This window comes from Pseudorca crassidens, chromosome 2, assembly GCF_039906515.1.
Source record: "Pseudorca crassidens isolate mPseCra1 chromosome 2, mPseCra1.hap1, whole genome shotgun sequence".
NCBI lineage: Eukaryota > Metazoa > Chordata > Mammalia > Artiodactyla > Delphinidae > Pseudorca > Pseudorca crassidens.
The window spans coordinates 101,527,600-101,554,560 of NC_090297.1; the positions used below are offsets into that span (position 1 = coordinate 101,527,600).

General features: G+C 49.1%; 1 protein-coding gene across 2 annotated transcripts in view; it reads left to right on the forward strand.

The window, feature by feature from the left end:
- The window catches only part of VANGL1 (VANGL planar cell polarity protein 1), a 54,032-nt gene that overhangs the window by 16,337 nt on the left and 10,734 nt on the right, over positions 1-26,961 (forward strand). For both annotated transcript variants that reach the window (XM_067727378.1, XM_067727379.1), the window contains exons 3-7: positions 996-1,128; positions 5,100-5,707; positions 23,471-23,604; positions 25,053-25,185; positions 26,376-26,610. In XM_067727378.1, coding sequence (XP_067583479.1) covers positions 996-1,128; positions 5,100-5,707; positions 23,471-23,604; positions 25,053-25,185; positions 26,376-26,610 — 1,243 coding nt within the window. The remainder of the gene's footprint in view (positions 1-995; positions 1,129-5,099; positions 5,708-23,470; positions 23,605-25,052; positions 25,186-26,375; positions 26,611-26,961) is intronic.

Consider the following 26,961-nt stretch of genomic DNA (forward strand, 5'->3'; position numbering starts at 1 on the left):
CCTGAAAACGTACACACATGCACACACACACACACCCATGTGTGTACCTCTTGGGGTCATTTGCTCTCACTTTTGCCTGTTTCTGTGGGTGCTTTAAGTTCATCTAGAATCTATGGGAATGACTTAGTTTTGAATTTGTAGTAATGGGAAGTAACTGATTCTCTGTATTGGTTTAGGGTTTCCTTTCTTCTCTTCTTGTCCAAAGGTGTAGGGTGACAGTGTGTCCCAGATTTTTTTGGACAGACCAAAGCTTAAGTATTTTGCTGTGTTGTCCCAGTAGAAAAAAGTCCTAGAAAATAAGTTTAGGCGAATTATGATCAACTCAAGTCAGTGATTTTACAATGAAATGTGCCTTAGCTACAGAAATTCTAAAGTTCACAGTATTAGGCTTTGAAAAAATATGATCACTGTTGATAGAGAAGAAATGACAGTCTTTTTTTGGGTCTTGGAGTGGCAGAAAGAAAATAGTAAGTAGGGAGTAAAGATCAGCTTACTCTTTGCCGGGGGGTGGGGTGTGTGTGTGTGTGTGTGTGTGTGTGTGTGTGTGTGTGTGTGTAGAAGTTTCTTAAATTCAAAATGAAATTTATAACATGTTTTTTTTAACAATATTTTTTTTAATTTAATTAATTTATTTTTGGCTGCGTTGGGTCTTCGTTGTTGCACACGGGCTTTCTCTACTTGCGGCGAGCAGGGGTACACTTTGTTGCAGTGCGCAGGCTTTTCATTGCGGTGGCTTCTCGTTGCAGAGCACAGGCTCTAGGTGCACGGGCTTCAGTAGTTGTGGCACGTAGTCTCAGTAGTTGTGGTGCACGGGCTTAGTTGCTCAGCGGTATGTGGGATCTTCCCGGACCAGGGCTTGAACCCGTGTCCCCTGTGTTGGTGGGTGGATTCTTAACCACTGCACCACCAAGGAAGTCCTATAACATGTTTTGATGAGGGTTAATTAACGTGGCATAAATGTGCTAGCGGATTTATCTTTTATTATTTTTTTTCAGGGAAAGAAATAGAGAGAGGCACAAATCACCCCGGAATAAAGATGGCAGAGGGTCAGAAAAATCTGTCACCATTCAAGCTCCCACCGGAGAGCCCTTGTTGGCAAATGATTCTACTCGGACGGAGGAAGCTCAGGTGAGGATCAAAGGCAGTCTGTAAGTACACTGGTACTTGATCAAGCCTCTTTTCTGTAAATGTTTTCCTAAGTCTTGTTGTAATAGGTTCTCTTGGGTTTTTATCTTTATTTTTCTAGCATGTTAATTAGTTTGTCTATATCCTGTGGTTTCTTGTTGGTCTAAGGACAGCCTGACCTACCATTGGCTAGCTTGAGGATTCTTCTGAAGTGTGATTGGTTCACCTCCTTTGAATGGTGTTGAAAGGAAGCCAGCAAGGCTGACGACAGAGCAGAGAAGGGAAAGTTGCAGGCTGCAGGCTCTGGGGACTCATTCCAAAGTAGAACAGTGTAAGAGAGAAGGAAACTCGCTCTCCAGAGACCCTAAGTCATGTAGGGAAGAAGAGCTGAGAGGTTAGGACAGCCCAGACGAAGCCTCACTAAACCTGGAGCTGTACACTTAGATGCCTACTAGGGAAACATAGGTGAGTGAAATAGACCCTGGGTTACACAGAAGAGGCAAAAATATATCAGGCTAGCTTGGGAGTAAATAGCAATCTGTGTGGCATGTCATTGTCAGGGCTGTGGCATGGAGTGATGGAATCTGGCACCTGGAGAATGCATTTCCTCTGTCAAGGAAGCAACAGGAATGCAGGAATTAAGTGTTCCTGGGTCTTGCAATATTTAAGAAAAGCTGGAAGTTAGGATTTTCTGTGAAATCACCCAATTTTAAAATATGGACTATTAATTTTTTTAAAATATCGTGTGTGTTCTTCTCTCTGGGTCCCAGCTGTCTCACAGTCTACTTGATTTGAATAACCATCTGAGCAATACTCAGAAACATGTTTGCACAGCCCCTTGAAGTATATGCATGTCTAGCCTTAGCCCCAAATAAACTGATGTGTGCCCACACAGCTGTAAAGATATAGATAAGCATGCATCTGTGTGTACCTATGGGTACAGACAGATGTGCATTTATAAGCAGATATATGGACTGAAGTTGGAATTCCTCAGAGCATGCAAGATGCTCGTAGAAGCCAAAGCTGCAGTTGTGGTTGAATGTGGGGTTTGTTCAGTGGTAAGTAAGTGCCTTTAGTCCTTACTGTTGCACAGCCTGCCTTGGCTCTGGGGCAGTCATAGGGATGGAGAGCCAGAGGGCCAGAGGAATGGTTGGATGGATGGGGCCAGTCCTAAGACTGGGCCACCCTTAAGTGCTGCAGGGGTCAGTTTCCTCCTGGATGTGAATTCAGAGGTGCTGGTGGCCCACTGTGAAGGCATTTCGTCTGTCATCTTCTCTACATCTTGTAGCTCACTAGGAAGCTACGTTAGGAAGCTGTTGGTGTTTACACCAGGGAAAAGCATTGAAGTGGGCATCTGGAGGCTGTACTTCTCAGCGGCTGTGTGACTTGACTTTGGGCATTCACAACCTTTGTGGGCCTCAGTTTCTTCATTGAAAATCCAGGGGATTGAGATAGAAAATCTAAGATCCTTTCTCTTCTAAGAACCTCAGTCTTGGGAAGATTGTTGGACATCTTCATTTTTTAGGCACAGATGTGCACATATTCTTAAAATGGACAGGGGATTTAGTTAGCAACTCTTTGGCAGGAAAAAGGGTGAGTAGCTAAATCAGCTACATAACAAAAGACCATAATACTAGTGATCATTATTTCAACACTGCTCATCAACTGAATATCAGGCCCAATACAAAACATGGAATCCAATATTTGCCTTCACGAAGAGTGTTACAAAGTAACTTTACTGATCTGTAAACTCACCTTATGTTAAAGCAAGTTGTCCATCTTCGAATGTGTGGCTGTTTCTTCTTGTGCTTATGTTTTTTTCTTTTTCAAAATTGAAGTAAATTCGCACAGAGAAATGAACAGATCTTAAGTGTACAGTTTGAAAAGTTGTAATAGCTGAATAAACCCATATAACCCACACTCCTATCAAGATATATTTCTTTCACTCTAGAAAGTTCTCTTATGCTTTCCCAGTCAATCCCTGCCCCCAAACCCCTGCCCTCTAAGGCAAGCCCTGCTTTGATTTCTATCACTGTAGATTAGTTTTGCCTGTTTTAGAATTTAATATAATTGGAATCATATTCTTTTGTTTTGGACTTTTTTTCACTCAGCATAATAACTTTGAGATTCATCCATGTTTTGCTCTGTTTCAGCAATTCATTCTTTTTTATTTTTGCTGAGTAGTGTTCTAGTGTATGAATATACCACAATTTGTTATCCATTCTCCCGGTGGATAGACATTTGGGTTGCATCGTTTTTGGCATGAAAATAAAGATGTTAAGAACATTCTGGTTCAAATCTTTTTGTGGACATATGTTTTCATTTATTTGGGGTAAAAATCTGGGAGTAGAATTGCTGGGCCATACAGTTAAGTGTAAATCTACATTTATATGAAACTACCAGACCAGTTTTCAAGAGTGATTGTACCATTTTAAACTTCTACCAGCAGTGAGAGTAGCGGTTGCTTCTGGCTGTTATCTTAACCAGTAATTTCCCTCATAGTACTTGATACTTGTAACTTTCCGAGTTGAAGACCTATTGTTCGCAGGTCGAGACCTTCCCTGCCGCCACCACTATTTCTTGTCATAGCTTATACGTTTCATGAATCCTAATTTTTTTGATTGTTACTAGATTTGAGGTTATCGTTTGGCTGTGAGATCTCTATCTTGCTGATTCAGCTATATTAACTTAGATTTTTCTAAATTGGTATCTTACGCATTAATTGCACCCAACTTACCACCGTGGCTGACTGTTTTTTCCGAGTTAAGTCACGTACACAAATTTCTGAGGCAAAAACCTCTTTGGACCCAATGTGGCTTTTCATTGTCTTCTCGGTCTGTTGTTGCTTTGGAACGACATCGTAGTTGCTAGAGAAGTAGAGAAATTGTTTAAAACACTGGCAACCGGATCATGTTAAATGAAGAGACAATCACTCCAAACTACCTCAGACTTTAAAAAGCAAGAGAAAGTGAGACAGTGAAAGTAAGAATGTAAAAGGCACACATTTTAGTAATCTCAGTTTTTTGTTTTTTGGTGATTTTTTTTTTTGCGGTACGCGGGCCTCTCACTGCTGTGGCCTCTCCCGTTGCGGAGCACAGGCTCCGGACGCGCAGGCTCAGCGACCATGGCTCATGGGTCCAGCCGCTCCGCGGCATGTGGGATCTTCCCGGACCGGGGCACGCACCCGCGTCCCCGCATCGGCAGGCAGACTCTCAACCACTGCGCCACCAGGGAAGCCCAATCTCAGTATTTTTATGCTCTTGATGTTTAGTTTGCCATGAGGACATGTGTTTAGGGAGGAATGTTTGAGCTCTCCTGGCCAGAGATACTTGCATCTGCTTAGCTTGTTCAACGAGAAATGTTGTCAGATTGCTTGATACTTACGGAAAACATCATGGAGTTTTACAAAATGTGCGTACGAACTACAGGGGGCTTTTGATATGTATGTAGCCATGTAAGTTTCCCTCCTGTGCAAGATCTTCCCTCCTCAGAGCTCCTGGAGGGCGTAGTAATGCTCCCCACTCAGGGGTTGGGCTTTAAAGTAAGCCTTTATCGCCCAGCCATGAATCAAGAAGGAAGTGCAAAGGGTTCTCTCCTTAGGCGGTAGGTGCGCTCGCACACGTTAGTCTGACAGCAGGATTTGTCTATCCCTGAGCCTCTCAGGGACGCCAACACAGTGGATGATAATCACTGTTGTAGTCACGAATCACCCAAACACACAAACAGGTCAAATTATGTTTTCTCTGTTTGAAAAGGTAGATATATAATACATTTTGAAAAATTTCAATGAAAATTGTTAAAGTTAAAAAATTCCTCTATTTGAAGGGCTAAGCCTCCATTTCCCAGGAAGCCCGCTCATGTGGGTTGGTTGAAGGAGGTGGGCCCTCCCTGTCCCCCGTGCCCCCGCGGGCTTTGTGGCTTTTACACGTGACCTGCCATGTGGCTCTTCATCCTCACTGTTCTCTCCCTGTCAGGATGACAACTGGGGGGAGACCACCACGGCCATCACAGGCACGTCGGAGCACAGCATCTCGCAGGAGGACATCGCCCGCATCAGCAAGGACATGGAGGACAGCGTGGGGCTGGACTGCAGGCGCTACCTGGGCCTCACCGTCGCCACGGTGCTCGGACTCCTGGTCTTCCTCACCCCCATCGCCTTCATCCTGCTGCCGCCCATCCTGTGGCGGGAGGAGCTGGAACCTTGTGGCACCATCTGCGAGGGACTCTTCATCTCCATGGCGTTCAAGCTGCTGATTCTGCTCATCGGGACCTGGGCGCTGTTCTTCCGCAAGCAGAGAGCCGACGTGCCGCGGATCCTCGTGTTCCGTGCGCTCTTGCTGGTCCTCATCTTCCTCTTCGTGGTCTCCTATTGGCTTTTTTACGGGGTCCGCATTTTGGACTCTCGGGACCGAAATTACCAGGGCATCGTGCAATACGCCGTCTCCCTCGTGGACGCCCTCCTCTTCATCCACTACCTGGCCGTTGTCCTGCTGGAGCTCAGACAGCTGCAGCCCATGTTCACGCTGCAGGTGGTCCGCTCCACTGATGGCGAGTCCCGCTTCTACAGCTTTGGACACCTGAGGTGAGGGGGATCGTCTCGGTGCAGAAGGACCCCAGATGTCTTGCTAGAAGACAGCTAGTCTTCAACAAGTGAGGGGTGACGGCAGGTGCCAAGAGCCAGGACCGGGCTCTGAGTCTTTTTTTCAGGTTTTGGGAGGGGTGTGTGTGTGTGTGTGGCTGTGTGTGGCTGTGTGTGTGTGTGTGTGTGTGTGTGTGTGTGTGTCTGTGTGTATGGCAGGGTGGAGGTGGGGTTGTTCGTGTGCATTGACTTTCCTGATGTTTACATGGGGTGGCACAGGTACTGGCTCTCTTCCAGCTTGGAGTTGTGTTGGGCCTATTTCCAAAGTTGTTGGCAGCTCTTAAAAATGATGGAGAAAGGAAGCCTTAGTGACGGCTGCTGACCTTGCCCCGGAAATTGGCCTATGAACGATAGAGTCATCAGCGGTTCCATTTTGTTCATAATGGTACATCTGGTTTACCCCATTGTCCCAGTGGAATTATTAATCATTCCTTTTCTCCCCACTCTCAGAAGTGTCCTGGTTTGGGCAATAACTTACATGGTCACCTTAGTGATCCTCCAGGAAAGACTCAAAGTACAGATTTGGAAGAGTTGAGTGTTTTAAAAATGTATGCGCGTGAGAAGAAGTTAGAAATACATTAAGATGTCATATTTTAAATCTGTGCATAAAATCAGTTATTTTGTGGTTAACTAAAAGAGTGATCATCATTATTTATTTTATTTTGTTTTTATTTACCCCGAGGTAAGCACTTTGTATAGATTGTCTTCACAGAACTCTTTGGTGTGGGTACTATTAATCCCTATATTACAGATGAAGAGATGGGGGTTTAGGGAATTTAAGTAATTTATACAAAAGAACATGACTAGCTTTGTTCAGGATCCACTAGATGCCATGAAGCCAGACCTAAGTTAATGCCCCCATTATGGCATCTCTCACTTGGTGTCATTGGCCTATTTTTCTGTGTTTTCTTCCACAAACTGTGGGCTCCCTGAGGACAGGTGCTGTGTCTTACTCTTCTTTGCATCTTCAGTGCCTGGCCTAGAGCATAGCACATGGTGGGCACTCAGATGGTTACCGGATGAGAGAATGACCTGGGATGTGTGACATTGTCCTCTCCTAGGGCTCTCCTCCCTCCTCTGCATCAACATGTATGTCGACGCGTGTAACCTGCTTGGCGTATGGTAAGCACTTTGTTGGTTGTAGCTATTACTGCTGTGATACTGCAAAGCAGCCAGGATGGCAAGGGCACCTTAGTGGGCTTTGTCATATTTTTGGCTGGGGCCCGGGGAGGTGGCCCAACCCCGGTTTGGAGTCAGTGATACTGCCAAACCATCTCGGTGTTGGCACGAATCTTCTTTCGTTCCTCTGGCTCAGATGTACCGCCTGAGGACTGGGTGGTTTAGCATTCAAGGCCTGTGCCACTTTGACCGATCCTTGGAGGGAATCAGCATCTGATTCACAGGCTCTACGCAGTGAAATCAGATGTATTGAGTCCTTTGCAGAGATGCCAGAGGGGCTGTGAAGGCAGGTAAGTCTCTGCTGCTTATTCATCTCAGGCAGCTTTCTTTCCCCATATTTTACATTGGAGAATGACCAGCAGACTTGTATTAAACATCTGCTGCGTACAGAGCCCGGACCTGGGGGCTCCAGAGACACAGCGTGGCTGCCTCCAAAGCTGTATCCCAGAACTCCTTGCGGGGGGACCATTGCCACACTGTGCAGTGCACAGTTGCAGACACAGGCCTTGGAATGGGCGACGGGAACACAGGAGGACGGGGTGGACTTCAGGCAGTGACAGAGATAAAGCCCGGCCACACATCTATCTCAGGACTGGACAGGTTTTGCTAAAGGTCAGGAGGGTGGAGAGAAATCCAGCTCTGATCATGGAGAGATGAGTGACATTTGGGACTCAGTAAATGTAAGTAGTTAATACACTGGCCCGTAGCGAGGCCTGCCGTGGTTTTGTGTTTTGGCTCAGCTCTAGTTGTGTGAATCCCACCTGCAGAGGTGGAAAAGGGAAGGGAGTCTTCCCACTTTAGGTAGTCCAGGCAGTGGGGCTGACTCCCTCCGTGGGCTCCCGTGTCCCTCCTCCCTCTAGGACTGCTTGCTCCGCGTGCTGGATCAGGGTGGAGGTGGGGAGGGGACACACAAAACAGCCCCAGGGCAGTGTGCCACGGTATGTTCAGAAAATTGTGGGTCATCCCGGTTCCTCACCATATGGCTGCACCAGCCAGGGGTAGACCTGGGCAGGAGACGCAGGGCCCACAGTGCCGTGTGGCCCAGGGTTTGCCGCGGACCCCTCGGGGTTGTCCCCACCGTGACCAAACAGCTGCGTAGTCCTTAATTTGCTGTCCCTGAAGCCACTCACCCTAGCTCCCCAGGGAGACGGAAGGCGGCCCAGGGGTGGCCCCATCTCTTCCTTCCAGCCCCTCTGCAGGACCATTTGTTTTCCTCCTCTCCTGCCTTCATAAGGCCCCTCTTGCCCCTCACATGGAGACCCTGGTTGTGGGATGGAAAGATGGCCAGGGAAGGAGAGGTGTCTTTACTCCCAGAGCCCTCGGGCAGGGCCAGCCACCCATGCGACAGCCAGGCTGCGAGATCTGGGACGGGCTCGGGATCCACCTCTCCCTGCTGGCCCCCGTAGGCCTGTCGCCCGCCGAGCCTTGGGCTAATTCTGGTCTAAATCCATCGGTGGCTGGAAGAGTCGCTGGATCGGAAATAGAACTTCTAAGCCCTTTTGTAAAATTGGAATAGACACAAAGCAGGTCCCGGGGATCAGAAGAGCAGGTCATCCCCAGACCCTCCCAGAATCAGGCCAGTCTACTCTCCCGTTATGTAAGGCCCTCCCCGGAGCAGCAGCCTACTGGGCTGAGATGCAGAGCGATGGCGAGTTCTTTTGTTGTTTTGTTTTCAAAGGTGATTTTATAAAGTCAACTGAGCTATTTTTGAGAATAGTCAGAAAAATATCTATTCTTTAGTGTCTTAAAATACGTTTTTCCTTAGCTCTCATAAAAGGTACTTGCAGGGACCTTGCTTGTTGGCAGGAATGGGAGTTTGGGCTTATTTGAAAACTTTCAGAAATGTAAAAGGTTCCAGTTGTACAAAGTGAGACCCCAAAGTAGATTAAGATACATCCTAACCTTTGCCCAGTGCCGTAGGGATTACCAGGGCTCTTAGGGATGTCTCCCTTTCCCCTCCTCGCTGCTGTCAGGGGTGGGGGCAGGTGCTGTAGTGGTGTCGCCCCTTTACCATTGAGGGCCCCGAGCCATAGGTTCAGGGACCTGCTTGAGACCGCAAGGAACCAGTGCCTTCCTGTGCATCACACTCCGTCCCTGTGTTCTCCGCAGCATCCTGGGGTCTCGGCACATTGGGTTCGTAATTCTCCACACATACCTCATGTGTCACTTTTCTTGGCCAAGTTCTCGCAATGAGTTGCTAACTTTTCCAGGATTTCACCAAGCACTAGGTTTTGATCTGATTGTATCTGGGGAGAAACCCAGAAGAAAAAAGAGACTTAAAATGACATTTAATGATCCTCATTAATAATTTCTCAGTTTTGAAATCTTTAAAGGTAAATCCTGTAAATATTGGAGCATAGCAGCCAGTGTAATTGACTGACTGAATCCAAGATGCAGAACAAAGCAACAACAATGGAAACCTTACCAGTTAACACTGACATAGAGCTTAACACGTGCCAGGCACCTTCTAAGCTCTTAGTATGTAGCTCATTGAATCATCACAGCAATCCTGTGAGGTAGGCACTGTTACCTTCATTTTCAGGTGAGGAAACTGAGGCTTGGAGGAGTTATGTAGGTTGTCTATGGCCACACAGTTTGTAATTGTGGGAGCCAGGATCTGAGCCCAGGCTGGTTCCAGAATGATCTTAACCGTTTCACCATGGTGCCCCTGAACAGATGTGTTCATGTTCATGTCACTGCTTTAAGAACGCATGAGTGGACTTGTAAGCAATTTTTGAGCGCTTACCATGAACCAGGCTGGGTGCTAGATATTTTGGTACACTTTATTCTATCTCATTTAAATCATAGCTTCAGGGCTGGAAAGGAGTGTGTGAAGAGGATTTTCAGAGATGGCTGGCTCCCACTCTACGGTCGTTCCTTAGCTCCATTGGCTCTTTTATTCAGTCGCTCAGCAAACAAAGCCTCTGCCTTATAACCACAGTAGTAAGTAGGTTTGAGCCTTTGCCTGGTCAAACTTTTTTTTCTTAATTTATTTTTGGCTGCGTTGGGTCTTCATTGCTGCACGCAGGCTTTCTCTAGTTGCGGCGAGCGGGGGCTAGTCTTTGTTGCGGTGCAGGGGCTTCCTGTTGCGGTGGCTTCTCTTGTGGAGCACGGACTCTAGGCACACAGGCTTCAGTAGTTGTGGCGCACGGGCTTAGTAGTTGTGGCGCGCAGGCTCTAGAGCACAGGCTCAGTAGTTGTGGCGCATGGGCTGAGTTGCTCTGTGGCATGTGGGATCTTCCCATACCAGGGCTTGAACCTGTGTCCCCTGCATTGGCAGGCGGATTCTTAACCACTGTGCCACCAGGGAAGTCCCCTGGTCAAACATTTTTAACTTTCTGTTTGTCACATGTCCTGAAGAATAGTGGTCCCCAACCTTTTTGGCACCAGGGACCGGTTTCATGGAAGACAATTTTTCCACGGATGTGAGCAGTCGTGGGGGGGGGGGTGGTCAGGAGGTAATGCGAACAATGGGGAGCGATGGGGAGCAGCAGATGGAGCTTTGCTCGTTCGTCCGCTGCTCACCTCCTGCTGTGTGGCCCGGTTCCTAACAGGCCAAGGACCGCTACTGGTCCGTGGCCTGGGGGTTGGGGGCCCCTGCCAAAGAAGACCTCTTTTAACTATGGCTGTTAAAACCACCCCAAAACTTAGTAGTTAGGGCAACATTATTATCATTTCTCATGGTTCTGTGGGCTGGGCTCAGCTGGGAGGTTCTTTGGCTGGTCTGGCCAGTGGTCCCTGTGCAGTCATGTGGTGAATCCGCTGGGATTTCGCTGCTTTCTTGTCCAAGGTATTCTGTGGTTCTCTCCTTCCCCAGAGGGCCTTCCCTCTGGGGGAGTAGTGTCTTCATTAGTGTAGCTAGACAACTTCTCAGGACTCCTAAGAACACACAAGCAGAGCTCTCGAAGCTCTCTTTTAAGGCTTAGGCCTGCAACTCGCCCAGTACTGCTTGCACTGCATCCTCTTCTTAGAGCAAGTCAGAGCCCCAGCCCAGATTTAAGGGGCAAAGACTGCACCGGGGGGGGGGGGGGGGATATTGGAAGCATTGGTTCATTGGGGTTCACTGTGTGGCAGGCTCCCACAACAACCTCAGGCCCTCATTCTCAGAGCCTGCATATTCTTATAGTTCTAAAAAATTTAATTATTGACTTTGAGATCTCCAAGAGTCCAGAAGTAACATATTTCAAGTCAAGGAAAGAGCTGCTCTTAAGGAGGTACATGAACATCAATGAAGGGTGATAGCTGGTAGTCATCAGCAAGGACACAAACCACAAAAGCAGATTTAACTCTCGTCTCAGTCCTCTGGGAAACTTGTCTATTCACAGTGACCCATCCTGTAAGATACTCATATTGCTGAAGCTCCACTGTACCTAATTCAGCCAGCAGGTTTTTTAACTCAATGCTTCATTCATTGAGACTAAAAGTATCTTACAAATTGGCATTGACTGTGGACCATTTAATCAAAGTTCTGATTACTGATCACAGAACCACCCATGCTTTAGAAGAAATGATTCTTGGATTGCTTTTCAAACAGTGGAAATTTATGATCATGTATGATTGTAGCATTGTGTTGAAAAGGAACTAATACAGACTGAATGTGTTCCTTGAAAAATTCATAGCTAGAAATGAGGAAACAAGGAACATGTTATTGGATGATGGAGAAAAGGTGACCTTTGTAATAAAATGGCAAAGAACTTGGTGGGATTATGTTTTGCAGGAAGGACATGAATTTGGGGGGAACCAGAGGTGGAATGTTACCCCAAATTCATTGGTTGAAGCTCTAAACCCCAGTGTGGCGATGTTTGGATATAGGACCTCTAAAGAAGTAATTAAGGTTAAGGGAGTTCATAGATCTTCTAAAATTAGTGGCCTTGGAAGGAGAGACACCAGAGAGCTTGCCTGCACGCTCTCTCCCCTGGTGCACACGCACTGGGGAAATACCATGTGAGGGAAGGCAGCCGTCTGCAAGCCAGGGAGAGAGTCCTCAGCAGAAACTGAGTTGGCCAGACCTTGAGCTTGGACTTCTAGGCTCCAGAACTGTAGGAAAAGTCGCTTCTGTTGTTAAAACCACTCAGTCTCTGGTATTTTGTTATGGCAGCCCGAGCTAAGACAGGAACGTTAGGCACCCTGGTGACCTTTGACCCTGAAGCCCCAGGAAACCACGGATCAATGAACGGAGCTTAACCCCATGAAACAGAGCTCCTATTGTCCTGTCTCCAGCTCTGGCCTGCACCTTCCCAGCTTGAGTGGGGGCCTTGTTTCTCTCAATGGCACTTTGGTTTCCTAGTTAGAAGTGAGAAAAGGAGAGTCTCCTGGGGAGGTTAAGGTTACGCCAGTAACGCCAGGATATATCCAGCTCCACTGGAAATCTTGCGTCTGTGATTCTGGGTCAAATGATATCAAAGCTGGTGATTACCCCACTGATCAGGCTTGGCTGTCACGCTGGGCTGTGGGCCCCTCCCTCCCACGTTCAAGACCGGCACCAACTGTCGCGGGAGGGCCTGGCTCCATCGCCTGCGAAGTGAGGGCGTGTTTTAAAATGACCGCCAAAGGTCTCGGTTCATGTTTTTTATGATCGTGGTTTCCCATGCAGTCTCAGCTTTGGAAATGTGCCTTCTTGCGTAGCTGCTTTTCAGTAAAGATATTAGCAGTCCCCACCCCCACTCCCTAAGGAAACAAAGGATGAAAATGAGTAAGAGCTAAAGAGGAGCGTGTGCAGAGTTTTGCTCAGGCTCTGCTCTCCTGTGGGAGAATTTCGAAGGCGGGCTCAGAGCTGCCGTTTGTGGTTTGGCCCCGTGGTCCCTGTTAAAAGTGGCTTTAATGAGAGTGGAAGGTGCCGGACACTGCGGGCCTGTGTTTGCTCAGCTGCCTGCTGGCAGCAGCCACAGCTGGGAAGGCTGCCCTCGCACGGCGTCTGCCCACAGACCCTCTCTCCGAGGCGGAGAGTACGGGACGGAGCCCTGGACGTGAACCTGGTTTCCATGGTGCCGTCCCCACAGCCCCGCCCCTGGCGGTGGGCGGGTGGTGGATGCGCACTGGAGTGGTGTGTGGTCTGTTTTCCCAAGGACTCGCCCCTCAGCCTGCCTGGCTTTCTGCACGCTCCCGCACGGATTGATGGGTGTGATTTGGTTCAGTGTGTGTGGTACACTAACACTCAAGAGGGCAAGTGAACAGGGTCCCCTTTCCCTGTCCTGCCCCGTGTTGGCCTCACTTGGTCTCTGTGAGCAGAGATCCGTTGGCTAGACTGGTTGCCCTTGGCCTCCAGACCTTTCCATTTGGGTGCCTGCGGTTCCTCCCAGGGCCAGAGGTGCCCGCGTCAAGAGGATGTGAGGCTGGATAAGAGCAGGCCAGCCGAGCATCTTGGGTGGGTCTGGGGCTGCTCTTGGTCCCGATCTAAATCTGCTTTTCAAGGCACCCAGAGCAGGTGGTTGTCTTTGATGTTCATCTGGTGTGATTTAGTTCAGTGATTTAAAGCTTGGAAGGCCGATTTCCCATTGCAGGCATGGCAGGTGCAGCCCAGGTTGGATCCTGTGGGAGGGGCCCGTGCCCTGGCCTGGAAGTGGGCTGCGAGCTCTCTGGGCAGATGTGGCCGTAGCCAAACCTGCCACTTGAGGGGAAGCACATCTCGTAGGTCCCCCCAGTGCAAGGGGTCTGCCACATCTTTCTGTTATGGGACAGCCAGCTATGACTGGATCATCCCCTAGGTGGGGGCTTTCTCATCAGTGTCGTCAGCGCGCTCAGAACCACCCAGTGGTCTCTCCGTGTTGCAGCCTAGAGGAATGACACACCTCTCGTTGTTCAGTTGCTGCGACCAGGAGGACCAGGGCGTTGCATGTAGCTGTTGGCCACTTCTGTGCTCACAGACTCCTGGTGCTGGCAACGTGGTCTCCTCCCAGTGTGACTTTGCTTGTTTTATTAGAGAGGGTGTTTCCCAGGTTACACTTTCTTAGCAGGAACTTAAAGCGGGACAGCAAAGGGCCTGGAGAAGTTCCCTGTGTGCCCCGCCAGACAGCACATTTCACCTCCTTCCCCCATAGGACTATGCGGCTTCTGGTCTCAGTTTGCTATCTTTCAATGGGGATCCCCTGCAGCGCTTGTCTGCAGCTGGTGTTCAAAGCCTCGTCCAGGGAGACCTGCCAGTTTTCGAATCTCGATTCAGAGAACTTGTTCGCTGAAGCTGAGGAGCCGGCACGCCTGGGTCCCTGGAGAATCCATGTGGCCTGGAGAAGGGCCTCCCCAGCAGGACAGGGACGCTGGCCACTGTCGCCTCTCAGGATGGGCGTTGCATCTCAAGATCTCAGGCAGCCACGTGTCCCCCCCACCCCGCCCCAGTCTGTCAGGAGAAGGTCCCAGAACATCCTGCCTTCCTCCCAGATCTTCCTGCATCCTAACCAGACCTGTCAGTAAACGGGAGCCGATTCCAGTTTTTGCCACTCCCTGTCCTCAGGTTCCCAGGTGATCACTGCCTGTTATCTATGCGGGACTTGTGTAAGCTACTGCCCCCAATGCAGCTGTGAGACAAACATTTTGACTGAAGGACAGGAGGGCCAGGAGGTATGAACACTCGTGTGTCCGGTTCTCAGCAGAGGAGGTGGCAGCAACGTTCAGGGGCTAATTATATGTGCGTCTCTGGGACTCACACGCATGTTACTGCAAATGCTCCTGACTCTCGGTCACAAAGTCAGTTTATCTCCAAGTCCAGGGAGCAGTGAAGCCCACACATTCAGGAAGATGTAACCCTTGTTGACTCTCCTGGAGAGAAGTAGCAGTCAGGTGAAACCTAGGGCATCAAGCTCTCTCCCAGGGTGGGAATTTTCCCAAGAAGCTGAGTCAACTTTCATTTTGGATCCTGCATTTTCAAGTTGTCTCAAAGACCTGGGTTCCAGCCTAAAATTCACCTACTGGGTAGGCATGCCTTAAAGAGCAAGAGATGCGGTGGCCGTGGTACCCCGGCTCCTTTACGGCCGTTGTCCTCTGGGTCTTCTCAGCTGGCTCACCCTCTCTGCTACCCCCCATGCCCCCACCGACCTTTCCCTCCCTCGTCCTCTCTCCTCACCCTCTCCCCTTTGCCATTCATGCAGTGCCTCGGCCACCTAACCTTAGCTCAGCCTTGCCCTCTACCTGCCTCCATCCTGCTTTCCCTAAATACAAGTGTATTCTCTTCCTGCAGCTGCTGGCAAAGGACCACAAACTGAGTGACTTGAACCAATTTTCTGAGTTTTGAAGGTTAGAAGTCCGAAATCTAAGGCTTCCCTGGTGGCGCAGTGGTTGAGAGTCCACCTGCCAATGCAGGGGACACGGGTTCGTGCCCCGGTCCAGGAAGATCCCTCATGCGGTGGAGCAGCTGGGCCCGTGAGCCATGGCCGCTGAGCCTGCGCGTCCGGAGCCTGTGCTCCGCAACGGGAGAGGCCGCAACAGCGAGAGGCCCGCGTACCGCAAAGAAGTCTGAAATCTAGGTGTTGGTAGGGCCGTGTTCCCTTGCTCCTCCTTGCTTCTGGCCACTGCCTGCAATCCTTGGGGCTCCTTGGCTTGTAGCCGCATCCCTCCAATCTCAGCTCCGTCATCACACGGCCTTCTCTGTGTGTCCTATTTTCTTCTTATATAGACACCAGTATGACCTTCTCTTACTAACTAATTGTAATTACATCTGCAAAGACCAATAAGGTCACATTCTGAGTTTCTGGGTAGATGCAGATTTTGGGGAGATGCTCTTCAACCCACCCCATCAGGGTTCTCAGAGCTGTCCTAGGACTCAGCACTGTGACCCCCATTGCTCTTGTTGTAACCATTTAGGTGGATTGTTGAACACCAGCCTGTGTCTGCCTACGTTGCTTCCTCTGCCTGGAATTGGCTTTATAGGCTGTCGTCCACATGGTGTGACCATCATTCATCTTTTGAGACTCAGCTTTGCCTCCACTTTGGATCTTCACCTGAAGCTCCCCACCCCCACTCACATGCCCTGTCTTGGCCCCCAGGTCACTCAGCTGTACTTCCCTGTTTGGGTGGTTGTCACCGACGGGAGTCTGAGCCCCTTGAGGTGTCGTTCACATCCATCCCAGCACTTGGGACTTAGCAGGACTTAGCAGGTGCTCCTAATTCCTACTTGCCTTTGGATGGAGTGGTCAAGGCTGGTCATTAGAATCTTTCTGAATGTTGGCATCCTTAGTTGACTGGCAGGATAATGAACACTAACCCTGAAGGGGGGCCTTTGCAGATTTCATTCTGTGACCAGCACACGGTCTGTCCAGAGCTTTCCTGTCAGCACATACCCGGGCCGTCAGAACAAAGGCAGCTAGCTAGTGTTTATGTGGGGCTTGGGTATGTAGGAAATGCTCGCTCATTTTTCACACAGTGGGAAAGCTGTTTTTCTTGACAGAGCTCAAGGGCTCAATTAACATTTGAAAAGAAGTGGCTAAAACCTGAAGGAGGCTTCCCCACCTGGCCCTATCTCACCTTTTCTCCCTGCTCTGGGAGAACTTAAAGCTGCGGAGTGTGAGGCCTCTGACTGGGTGAGCTCCTACAGCCTTAATATTTCTGATTTTAATAGCATGTGCTAGTTTAATTGCAGAAGCCACAATCGGATCCGAGGAAAGTGAATGAATAGGAAATAAACAACTCTGTATGGGGGGGCGGGGTGGTGTGCACATACTTTTTTAGGCCTCGGGGCTCTTACCTGCAAAATAGGAAGGTTAAAAGGGAGGAGGTTTATGTCCACAGTTGTTTTCTCCAAGTATATGATGGGCTTTCACAAGAAAGAGAGGCTTGGTGCAGAAGGAAGCTGTGGGTGGACCAATGGGTAGAACTTAAAATAAGGTCATTTCAGTACAAAGTGAGAGCATATTTTCTTTTCAAGCAGAGGCTGAATGATTTCTGGGGTGTTTTAAAGAGTTGGTGCTTGGATTGCGAGTTGGGACTAGATGGACTCTGATTGCTTCTTGAGTCTATGCTTGGGAGAACACTAAAACTCTCTTCATTTCAAGAATTTTCTGATTTAATATAAGTGAAGGGACTTCCCTGGTGGCACAGTGGTTAAGAATCCGCCTGCCGATGCAGGGGACTCGGGTTCGAGCCCTGGTCCGGGAAGATCCCACATGCCGCGGGGCAGCCAAGCCCGTGCGCCACAACTACTGAGCCTGCGCTGTAGAGCCCGCGAGCCACAACTACTGAGCCTGTGTGCCACAACTACTGAAGCCCGCACGCCTAGAGCCCGTGCTCTGCAACAAGAGAAGCCACCCAAGTGAGAAGCCTGCACATCGCAACGAAGAGTAGCCCCTGCTTGCCGCAACCAGAGAAGAGCCCGTGCGCAGCAACGAAGACCCAACGCAGCCAAAAATAAAATAAATTAATTTTTAAAAAAAAAAAAATATATATATATAAGTGGAGATTGGGTCATGCTTCTATGTCCAGGAACTCTGTGAATATCTTAGCCAACAACCAACCCCATCCCTTGCTACAAAATGCTCAGACGCGTTAGTAATGTGATACTATTTTATATTTGTATAATCCTGTAAGTTTATAAATGTTTTCACCGGCAGTATTTCATTTGCTCTTCTCGACAACCAGATGCAGTAGTTGGTATTCCCTCTCTATCATCAGCCAAGACACAGGGCCCAGAAAGGGGAAGTAACTTATATGGTTTACAGAGTAGCAGGAATCCAGGCCTTCTGACTCCAAGGCAGTGCTTTTTCTACTTTTTGTACCACAGATGCCTCTCGGTAGCTACAGGTTTGATTTTTCAGGAGGCTGAGAGTTGGCAGCAAATACTGCATAAAAACAGAGAGTAGCATGACTTTATGGTCTAAGTCCCTAAGGAAAGCAATGATCCTGGCTCATTTCCTGTAGTAGTTCCCTCGTGGTAGCCCTTGGTGGGGAGGGCAGTACAGGTACACATAGGGGACAGATTGGCCTCCCCAACAGACACAGATGCGTAAGCTCACGGTGCTACCATTCATAAGCCATTTGCTTTGGGTCAGACACTTTAAAATATATTACCTCATTTAATCTTTAACAAAAACCTAAACCAGGCAGGCAGCTTCTCCTTGGGAAATAGGAAGTAGAGGGTGGACTCCTGAGTCTCCAGTATTTTTCCTGGCCTCAGTGCCAACTGTTGAAGTCTCAGAAAGTCATTGAATTTGGAATTGTCCCCATTAACATTTAAGCTCATGAGACAACTACCACGGGTGACTCAGACCTCAGCCCAAACCTGTATATTTGGGTCTTGCAGTCTGTCACTAGATTTTCTGACCAGCTACCTGCACCGGGCTGGCCCAAGTCACTTCATTAACCTTTTAGTAATACATTTATACAGCTGACTCTTTTGAAGCCCACTTACCGTGTTATAGCAGGGTTTTCTGTGTTGTTATATTCTCATCTTACAGATGAAGAATCTGAGCTTTGGAGAAATGAGTTAACTCGTTCAAGGTCAGAGAATAAATGGAAGAGTCAAGGGTCATGCTCTCTGAGCCCTGAGCCTGCACCATTTACAGTGTGCATCCTAAACCCACAGTCAGAGAGAGTGGAGAGGCTGTGGGGGTCCAGATACGTAGGGCATTAGTTTGGTTTTGTTTTTCAGAATTTATTTTTCAAAGACACGTCTTTCAGAGTTTTATGAACTAAAATTTGAACTGTGTTCAGAGGTGCTTCTCTCCAAATGTGTTTTAGAAATGTAGCACGAGGGTGAGCCCTCTCCTCCATTGCCATGGCAGTTTTGTATGACAGTTGTCACTGACCCTGGAAGATGTTTTGTAGCTGATTAGACGTAGCATTTCACATTGCACCCTCTTTGTCCTGAAAAGAAAATAGACCAGTAAGGCAACATGGTCAAGGGTGCGTTTCAGATTCAGCCGTGGCTGTTGAATTCCCTCAGACATTTGTGCTGATCCATTGCTGCCCTGTCTCATCCACGAGCTCAAGTTTGGACCAAGTAGAGTTGAGGGGGTTACTTTCCCACTGGGAACAGCATCAACTTCTTCTGGTCCTGATCGTGGCTAGTCCATCATCCATGTTGTCCTTTTCTAGGCGTATCTGGGATTCCTATACTTGTGTTTTTATGTGCAGGTCTCAAGTGAATTTCTGTTATGAGCTATGCGTATCCATGCGCTGTTTTCCACAAATATATGTGGTCTGTGAAAAGGGCTATTTCCCTGGGAGGGTGTAATTATTGAGCTCAGAGTTCCGTATCTTGGGAAAGTGCTCCTCGCATGGGTTTTTGGTGTGGCCATGTCCACAATCGATCTGGACATCAGGCTCCGCCTGCCTGTATACGGGGTTTCTGCATGAGGACCGTTTAGTCAGGTTACTGTCTTTTGTCTATGACTGTGGTAGTCATAAGAGAGGCAGCAAATGTCTCACCAGCTCAGTTTTTCTTGCCTCCCTCCTTCCCCAGAGGCAGTCTGGTCCGGAGGCTGGGGCTAGTTGAAGGGTTTGCTTTTGTTCATCTCTGAGGCCCCTCTGCCTCTGAAACTCCATGGTTTTAGGAAATACATGCTCAGAACTGATCCTATACTTGTGACAATTACTAGGGTTTCCTAAATGGGCAGGTTGAGCCAACGAGTACCGTGCACCGTGGGAAGCCACCGCAGGTGTCCCCGTGCGTGGGGGACTTTCCCGGGGCTTGTTGGAGAGCGAGCCTCGCCCGTGTGACTCCCTTGACAGGTCAGTGGGGACCGGAGGGTTGGAAAAGGCTTCCTGAAAGAAATCAGCCCTGCTTTGGCCCTGTGAGATGCCATATTTGGAAGATGCCAAGGAGCAGAGGCAGGGGGCTTCTGAACCCCAACACTGGCTGAGGACAGGGGTGCTCCTGCATCCTGGCATTGTGGAGCCGTAACTTAGGCTGATGCTAGGGTGCCCTGCAGGGTGGGGTCCCCTCAGTAGATGCCAAATGATATAGTAGTTGTAGATTTCTTTTATCCTGAAGTTATCTAACAAACTCAGCCAGTCCAGAGCATGAATCAGGAGCCAGAATGGAAATGAGAAAGCCCTTAGACTTGGGATTGAAATGGACATCGGACTGCCGTACTGGAGCGGATATCACTTAGCCCAAGCAGAGTGCCTCACTCCGGTGCCGCAAAGCCCATTTTCTCTATTTATACCAGGGTTGAAGATGTACAAGAACAGAGGATCATTGCCTGAGGCAGCGAGGTTGACAGCAGCTAGGAATGACTTCGGTAGCCAGTAGTGAAAGAGAACATGGTGAAGAATGAGAAGAAACGGCTGTGAGTACCCAAGGTGACTGCAGCATGGGCGCCAGGAGGAAGCCCGGCCGCCTAAGGGCTCCGACACCCCCCTCTGATGCATACGAAGCACAGCGCAGTACCTGATTGGGGCTGGTGATCACCCTGACTCACCAGCAAGACTTACGTCATGTATTACAGTCTGCTCTCTTCAGAAAGGTGAAGAGGGGCTTCCCTGGTGGCGCAGTGGTTGGGAGTCCGCCTGCCGATGCAGGGGACACAGGTTCGTGCCCCGGTCCGGGAAGATCCCACATGCCGCGGAGCGGCTGGGCCCGTGAGCCATGGCCGCTGAGCCTGCGCGTCCGGAGCCTGTGCTCCGCAACGGGAGAGGCCACAACAGTGAGAGGCCCGCGTACCACAAAAAAAAAAAAAAAAAAAAAAAAAAAAGGTGAAGAAAGGCAGATTGGATTTTAATCCAAATCTCAACTTTTTTTTTTTTTTTTTTTTTTTTTTTAAGCTCCTGTGTTAGCTTGTCAGCCTGTGGAGGCGGGCAGGTCCACAGCTGATTCTGGGGCTTTCTGGTGCCTCTCTGCTGAGACGGGGCTGAAGGAAGAAAACATCACCCGAGCCCTGCCCCTTGTTTGGTTTTCTGAGCAAAGGTTCCCGAGCCTGGGGAGGCTCCTGTCCAGTCCTTGAGCCCTCCCCAGGCCGCCCAGGGCTCTGGCGTAATGCTGACTGTGGACTTGCCCAGTTTGGAGAGCAAGGCTCCTGCCAGAGCTGGGTGTGGACAGACGCCCCTTCTCTGGGCGGCATGGTGGCTTTGGGGGTAGAGAGGTTGGGAAACAGGGCCGCCAGGCTCCGGTCCAGCCGTTCCCTCTCTGCCTTGCAGGCCCCGGCCGAGGTAGTGTGGTGCCCTGGGCCCCTCCTTGCGGGCTGGCTGAACAGAAAAGCCAAACCCCACAACCACAAGAGGGTTTGCTTTGAAGATGGGCCTGAGCATAACCTCTGAGTTGCCTTTTTAAGTTTTAAATCTTGATCAGGGAAATACTTCTCTGCTGGAATCCAGGCCCCTTGAGATGTGTCCATGTCAGCACAGGAGCCTGGGATGAAGTAGCCTGCGTGCAGCAAGTCTGTGCACATGAACAGACCTCCTTCTGTGTAGAGGGGCTTCTCATCTCCAAGAAGCCCAGAGACTTTGGAAAAGCAGTGCCTGGGCAGGCGGGTGGAGGTGCGTAGGAGGGAGCGTTCGTGTGTGATCAGCGAGCAGGCAGAGGCCGCCGTCAGCCTCAGGATGGAGCAGGAGGTGGAGAAGCAGCACGTGCCCCGCCCGTGGGAGAATGTCACGGACACAGGGACAGAGCCGAGGCTGTCCATGCTGAGCCGGGGATCCGCCGGGCAGGGTGTCTGTGGAAGCCAAGAGGACTTCTGCGCAAAGATCTGTGACACACAGACCTCAACTCAAGGGCCACTTCACTTCCTCAGGAAGCTGCTCTTATGCCTACCCAAGTCCTAGATGCTTAGAAGCCCCCCTCTGCGCTTCCTCAGCCCGTGTATTCCAGTTCGTGGTCACAGAGCTTCTGTTCCACATAACGCCGGCAAGGAGAAGCTCCTCCCACCCTATCTTTGCATTCCCAGAGCTTGGCTGACATAGGTTCTTAAATATGAGAGTGGTGAGTGGGCGACTGGAAGACTAAATGACTAGGGCTTTTGAATGTGAATTTGCTCTTAGGAATCTTACACTTCTGTTATTGGAAGTTGGTCTTCCCAGATTTCCCCAGCCCCGCATGAGTGTGCATATCTAGGTTGATACTAAGCCCCAACTGAATGCGGATCACGGATCGAGGCACTGTGGGGATATGAGTAAGAAAGCATTGCCATGACTCTGCTCTCAAGGAGGTTAGCTGATTGACTTCTAGATTGTTTTTCGACTCCATGTTAAACTCTGGGGGCACAGCTGCAAGGGGAGCTGAGGACTGGGTTGGCAGAGTGTCAAGCTGATGGGTTAGGGGCTGTCTTGTCTCGGTGTGAAGAACCCTGAGCCACTCGGAGAGCTGTAGAAGGCAGTGTGGTCATCCAGGAATCGAAGGCAGCCCTATCCTGGTGCCCAGGCTGTTGTAAATAATCCTTATAAGCTCACCTACTTAGCAGGGAAACAGGAAGAAAAATATAAAGGGCAAGATACAAATAACTATGTGGAGTTTAGCACACGGGTGGTTGGTGAACAGCTACGAGACCTGGAGAGGTCGGTGCATACGTCCACTGTCCTACAGTGGCCACACATCTGGGAGGAGGAACAGATTGGAGTTCCAGCTCTGCTGTTTGGTAGATGTGTCCTGTTTGCAGGTCATAGATTTTTGAGCCTTGGTTTTCTTCCCTTGAACGATTGTGAGGGTCAGAGGAGATGAGGTATGTAAAATCCCTGGCTGTGTTATGACAGGTCACTCTTTGAAGTGGTGAGTGTCCCGTATCTGTGCCCAAGAGCATGTTCTTTTGCGACCAATACTGAGTATGGGTGCCCCCTTCACCCACCCTGCTACCTCTTCTCTGCTCCTCTGCTGCTCTCAGAGGGGCCAAGCTGGTGACAGGTTAAAGATCGTAGGACACTGGCAAGTGGAGTCCTCTTCACACACCCCTGCGGAGGACTGGAAACAGCAACCCACGGAGCAGGAGGCCTTGTAGACCGAGAAAGAGTGAGGTCTCAGCTGAGGCCTCAGGGGGCTCAGGGAAAAGGATCTTGTTTCCTCTGAAAGAGGGAGCTCTCGCTGGCCTGGGATGGATGGGATGAAGAGTAGGAATCAGGATTAACTAGTGTTTGCAGCCAGTATTTTTCCAGTGCACTTTGCCCCGTGTGGGTGTTGTTTTGACCTACAGAAAACTGAAAACCCTACATTCCTTCCATCAGGGGCAATGAGGTGTAGGTAGAAACGCTGCTCTAGGACCTGACAAACCTGAATCTACACTTCGTTGTTTCACTCAGTAGCTCTGCAGCCATCTGTTAGTCCTTGACCTTTTTGGGGTCCTCAATTTGCTCTTCCGTAAACTGAGAAAACGAGGAACGTTCTGTGTAGCCTAAGCAAATCTAAATTAGAAGGTATAACATTCCTTTCTCGCGTATTGGCTAGATGGGATGTGGCTAATGATGTAGCCTGGGAGAAGGCACAGAAGCCACTGAACGATGGGACCTGAGTTTCATCTTTAAATTCTTGTTCTGGAGACAAAAGATGTGGTGAAACCCAGGAGCCTTCTATGTGCGGTTATCCTTGGTGACCCGTTATTTTACCTGACTCCAAAAGAGGATTTTTTTCACATAGAACCTGCTTGGAAAAACTGCATTAATTTTGCCTTCTTTTCTCAGTATCCAGCGAGCAGCATTGGTGGTTCTGGAAAATTACTATAAAGATTTCACCATCTATAACCCCAGCCTCCTAACAGCCTCCAAATTCCGAGCAGCCAAGCACATGGCCGGGCTGAAAGTCTACAACGTAGATGGTACGTGCCTTGAAGTGGTGTCTCTGGTGGGTGCAGGGAGCAGTTGGCCAACCCAGTACTTAGATTAAACTGTATGTTCCATTTGGTTCTGCCCCTCTCAGGGTCTGCCTTTATGGTACATTCTCATTTCAGAACAATTTTTCCTTTTTTCTTTTTCTTTTGTCTTTTCTTCCTTTCTTTCCTTTCCTTTTTTTTTTTTTTTCCTGACAAAGATATTTTTAGAGAAATGTTGATTGATCGTCTGCATATGTGGGAGACTCATTCATTTGAGGATTTTATGAAAACTACATGAAACAAGAGTGATGTGGGTTTCCTGCCTCCTGTTGTGAACATCTTACATTGAAAGCTCATAGGAAAAGGCTGCTTTTCAAAATTTGGATAAATTACCGAAGATTCAGCTACCCCAATCCATTAAGTCTATAATTCAGGCCTCTGGTGAGATTCTTACAGGCATTTGTCAGTCCTGGCTGAGAACCAGAGTTGAGTGGGTGGCTGGAGGCCGGAGGCCAGGCTGGGGACATCAGAGCTGTGTTTCGGGCTATCAGATGGTTAAGTGCAAGAAACAGGACACGGTGTCATTTCTTGCCAGGTACCTTGGGTCAGGGCAAGAGCTTTGCAAAGCCTAGAAGAGGATCATATTGTTAACAAGTCAAGCGATTTATAGGCGGTGTCAGTTTTAGTGACAATATCCTCCCCCTTTTTTTGTTTTTGGCTCTATGAGATGTGTAGTCGCTTGTGAATCCTATAGGGTTGGTAAATTTCACAAACCTAGTGCAGAATCCCACTAGCAAGCCAGGCCATTAAGTAGATGCTACGTAAGAAAGCGTACAGTCTGCCTCGTCCTTCTAAAAAGTTAAGGCAGTCCATGGTCAGGGGAACGAGACCAGGAGTTCTAGATGTGTATTAATAAACATGACATTTTGCAAGACCCCAAGCATGGGTATTTTCTGTAAAAGTTGTGGCTACCATGACCCTCCAGCACGTGTGTGGTTAATATCTCCGTGGCCATTGACTCTCTTTTTCCTCTGTCCCGTTCCCCCCATCCCTCTCATTCTCTCCCATTGTCTTGTCGCTGAAATGAATGTTCCAGCTGCCCTTATGGCCAAAATGGAACTTTATGTAACAGATGGTAAGTAACATCTTCAGCACAGTCTGTGCTATTTTTGGCCAGCATTTTAATTGTCAAGCATTCTTCATCTCCTTCGGAGTTCTTTTTCCATTTCCACTCATCAAGTTGGGGTTTTGGGAGATTTCCCTCTTCTTGTGAGCATTTTGAACGCAGAGCAGGGGTCCTGTTCACCCTTCTGGGAAGTTACTTTTGGGATTTGTGTATGTGCTTCACAGGGGATGGGCAGACGGTACTGACAGACTGTGGACTAGTTTTCTGTTCTGTTTCGCTGCCCCAAGGCATTAAAACTGTCCTTCCTCCATCGTCCTTTCCCCCAAAGGCCCCAGTAATAACGCCACTGGTCAGTCCCGGGCAATGATCGCCGCAGCTGCTCGGCGCAGGGACTCGAGCCACAACGAGTTGTATTATGAGGAGGCGGAACATGAACGGCGGGTGAAGAAGCGGAGAGCAAGGTACACTGCCCACCCCCCAACACTAGCATGCCTGTAACACACTTTTCTTTTGAATGGCGTACTAACACTCTTTTTCAAAAATTTATTTTATCGAAGTGTAGTCGATTTACAATGTGTTCATTTCTACTATACAGCAAAATGACTCAGTTATACATATACATACATTCTTTTTCGTATTCTTTTCCATTATGGTTTATTACAGGATATTGAATACAGTTCCCTGTGCTATACAGTAGGATCTTGTTGTTTATCCATCTTATGTATATAACAGCTTGCATCTGCTAATCCCAAACTCCCACTCCTTCCCTCCCCCAACACCCTCCCCCTTGGCAACCCACAGTCTGTTCTCTGTAAGACTTTTTTTTAACCAGAATGAAATTTCAGTTTATAAACATGACCTGCTTGGGCCTTTGGAGGGAATCTTGCTCCAGTGTTTCTCAAACTTTAGCATTCAAAAGCATCACCAGGAGGACTCGTTAAAACACAGATCTCAGCTTCTGGGCCCTACCGGCAACGGATACTTAACTTTTCAGAAGGTCTAGAGTGGGGCCCACCCAAGAATTTGCATTTCTTTAAAATTCCCAACTGATGATGAAGCTGCTGGCCGGCAGCCCGCACTTTGAGTGGCCCGCCCTATATCCCCAGGCTCTTGCTGATTTTCAAGATCGGATCACATTAGCCGAAGTGGACAGAGATGGTTTTCATCATGTGTGCTGCGCCCCTTCCTTCTTTTCTCCCAGGGGCTGCTGGTACGGGCGGCTGGATCCGGGGATACAGCTCTGGCTCTCTGTAAGGCTGCTTCCGCACCACCAGCCACCTCTCAGTGCAAGCAGAGCCTTTTGTAGCCAGAGTCTGAGGGGCCTTAAAACTCTTTTCATCTAACCCTTCATTGTAAAGATGAAAGGGACTGAACTGAGTCTCCCGAGTAAATTAGTGGCAGAATTGAGAACAGAAGTCATCTCCGACCCCCAGCCTCCTTCCTCCTCACCCTGGAGCCCCCATTCCACATATTATTTTTGCCTTTGCCTTCCTTTCCCCTTCCCTCCTCTCCCAACCATCTGGAGTGTCAGCTAAGGACTGGAGCCTTGGGTGAGCTGGTGGCAGACTGGGAGGAGTCATCCCACATTCAGTGTGACTCTGTTCTCAAGCCCTGCACCACGGTCCTGACTGCTGCGTTTCATCGCCTGCAGGCTGGTGGTTGCAGTGGAGGAGGCCTTCGTCCACATCCAGCGTCTCCAGGCTGAGGAGCAGCAGAAAGCCCCAGGGGAGGTGATGGACCCCAGGGAGGCCGCCCAGGCCATCTTCCCCTCCATGGCCCGGGCTCTGCAGAAGTACCTGCGCACCACCCGGCAGCAGCACTACCACAGCATGGAGAGCATCCTGCAGCACCTGGCCTTCTGCATCACCAACAGCATGACCCCAAAGGTGCGACTTGTCACCGAGCTTGGAAAGTCCCATTTTAGGGTATTACCGGGAATGATAAAATCAAAGGCTTCTCTAAAGCACCAACTAATAAGAATTAATGATTCTCACTTATTTTATGTTGTTTTGATACCGTCGTTTTTAAAATGTGCCTTTGAAGGCCTCTAGATTCAAGCAGAGGAAAGACTTTCACTTAGAGACAGTCCAGGTAGTAGTTCAGGTTACTCTGCGGATTCTGGGGCCAAGTTGACTTACTCTAACCTGGCACCTCCACCGACTAGTGGGAAACCTTGGGCCAAGAGCCTAATGGCTCTGTGCCTCAGTTTGCTAGTCTGTAAATTGGGGATAATACTA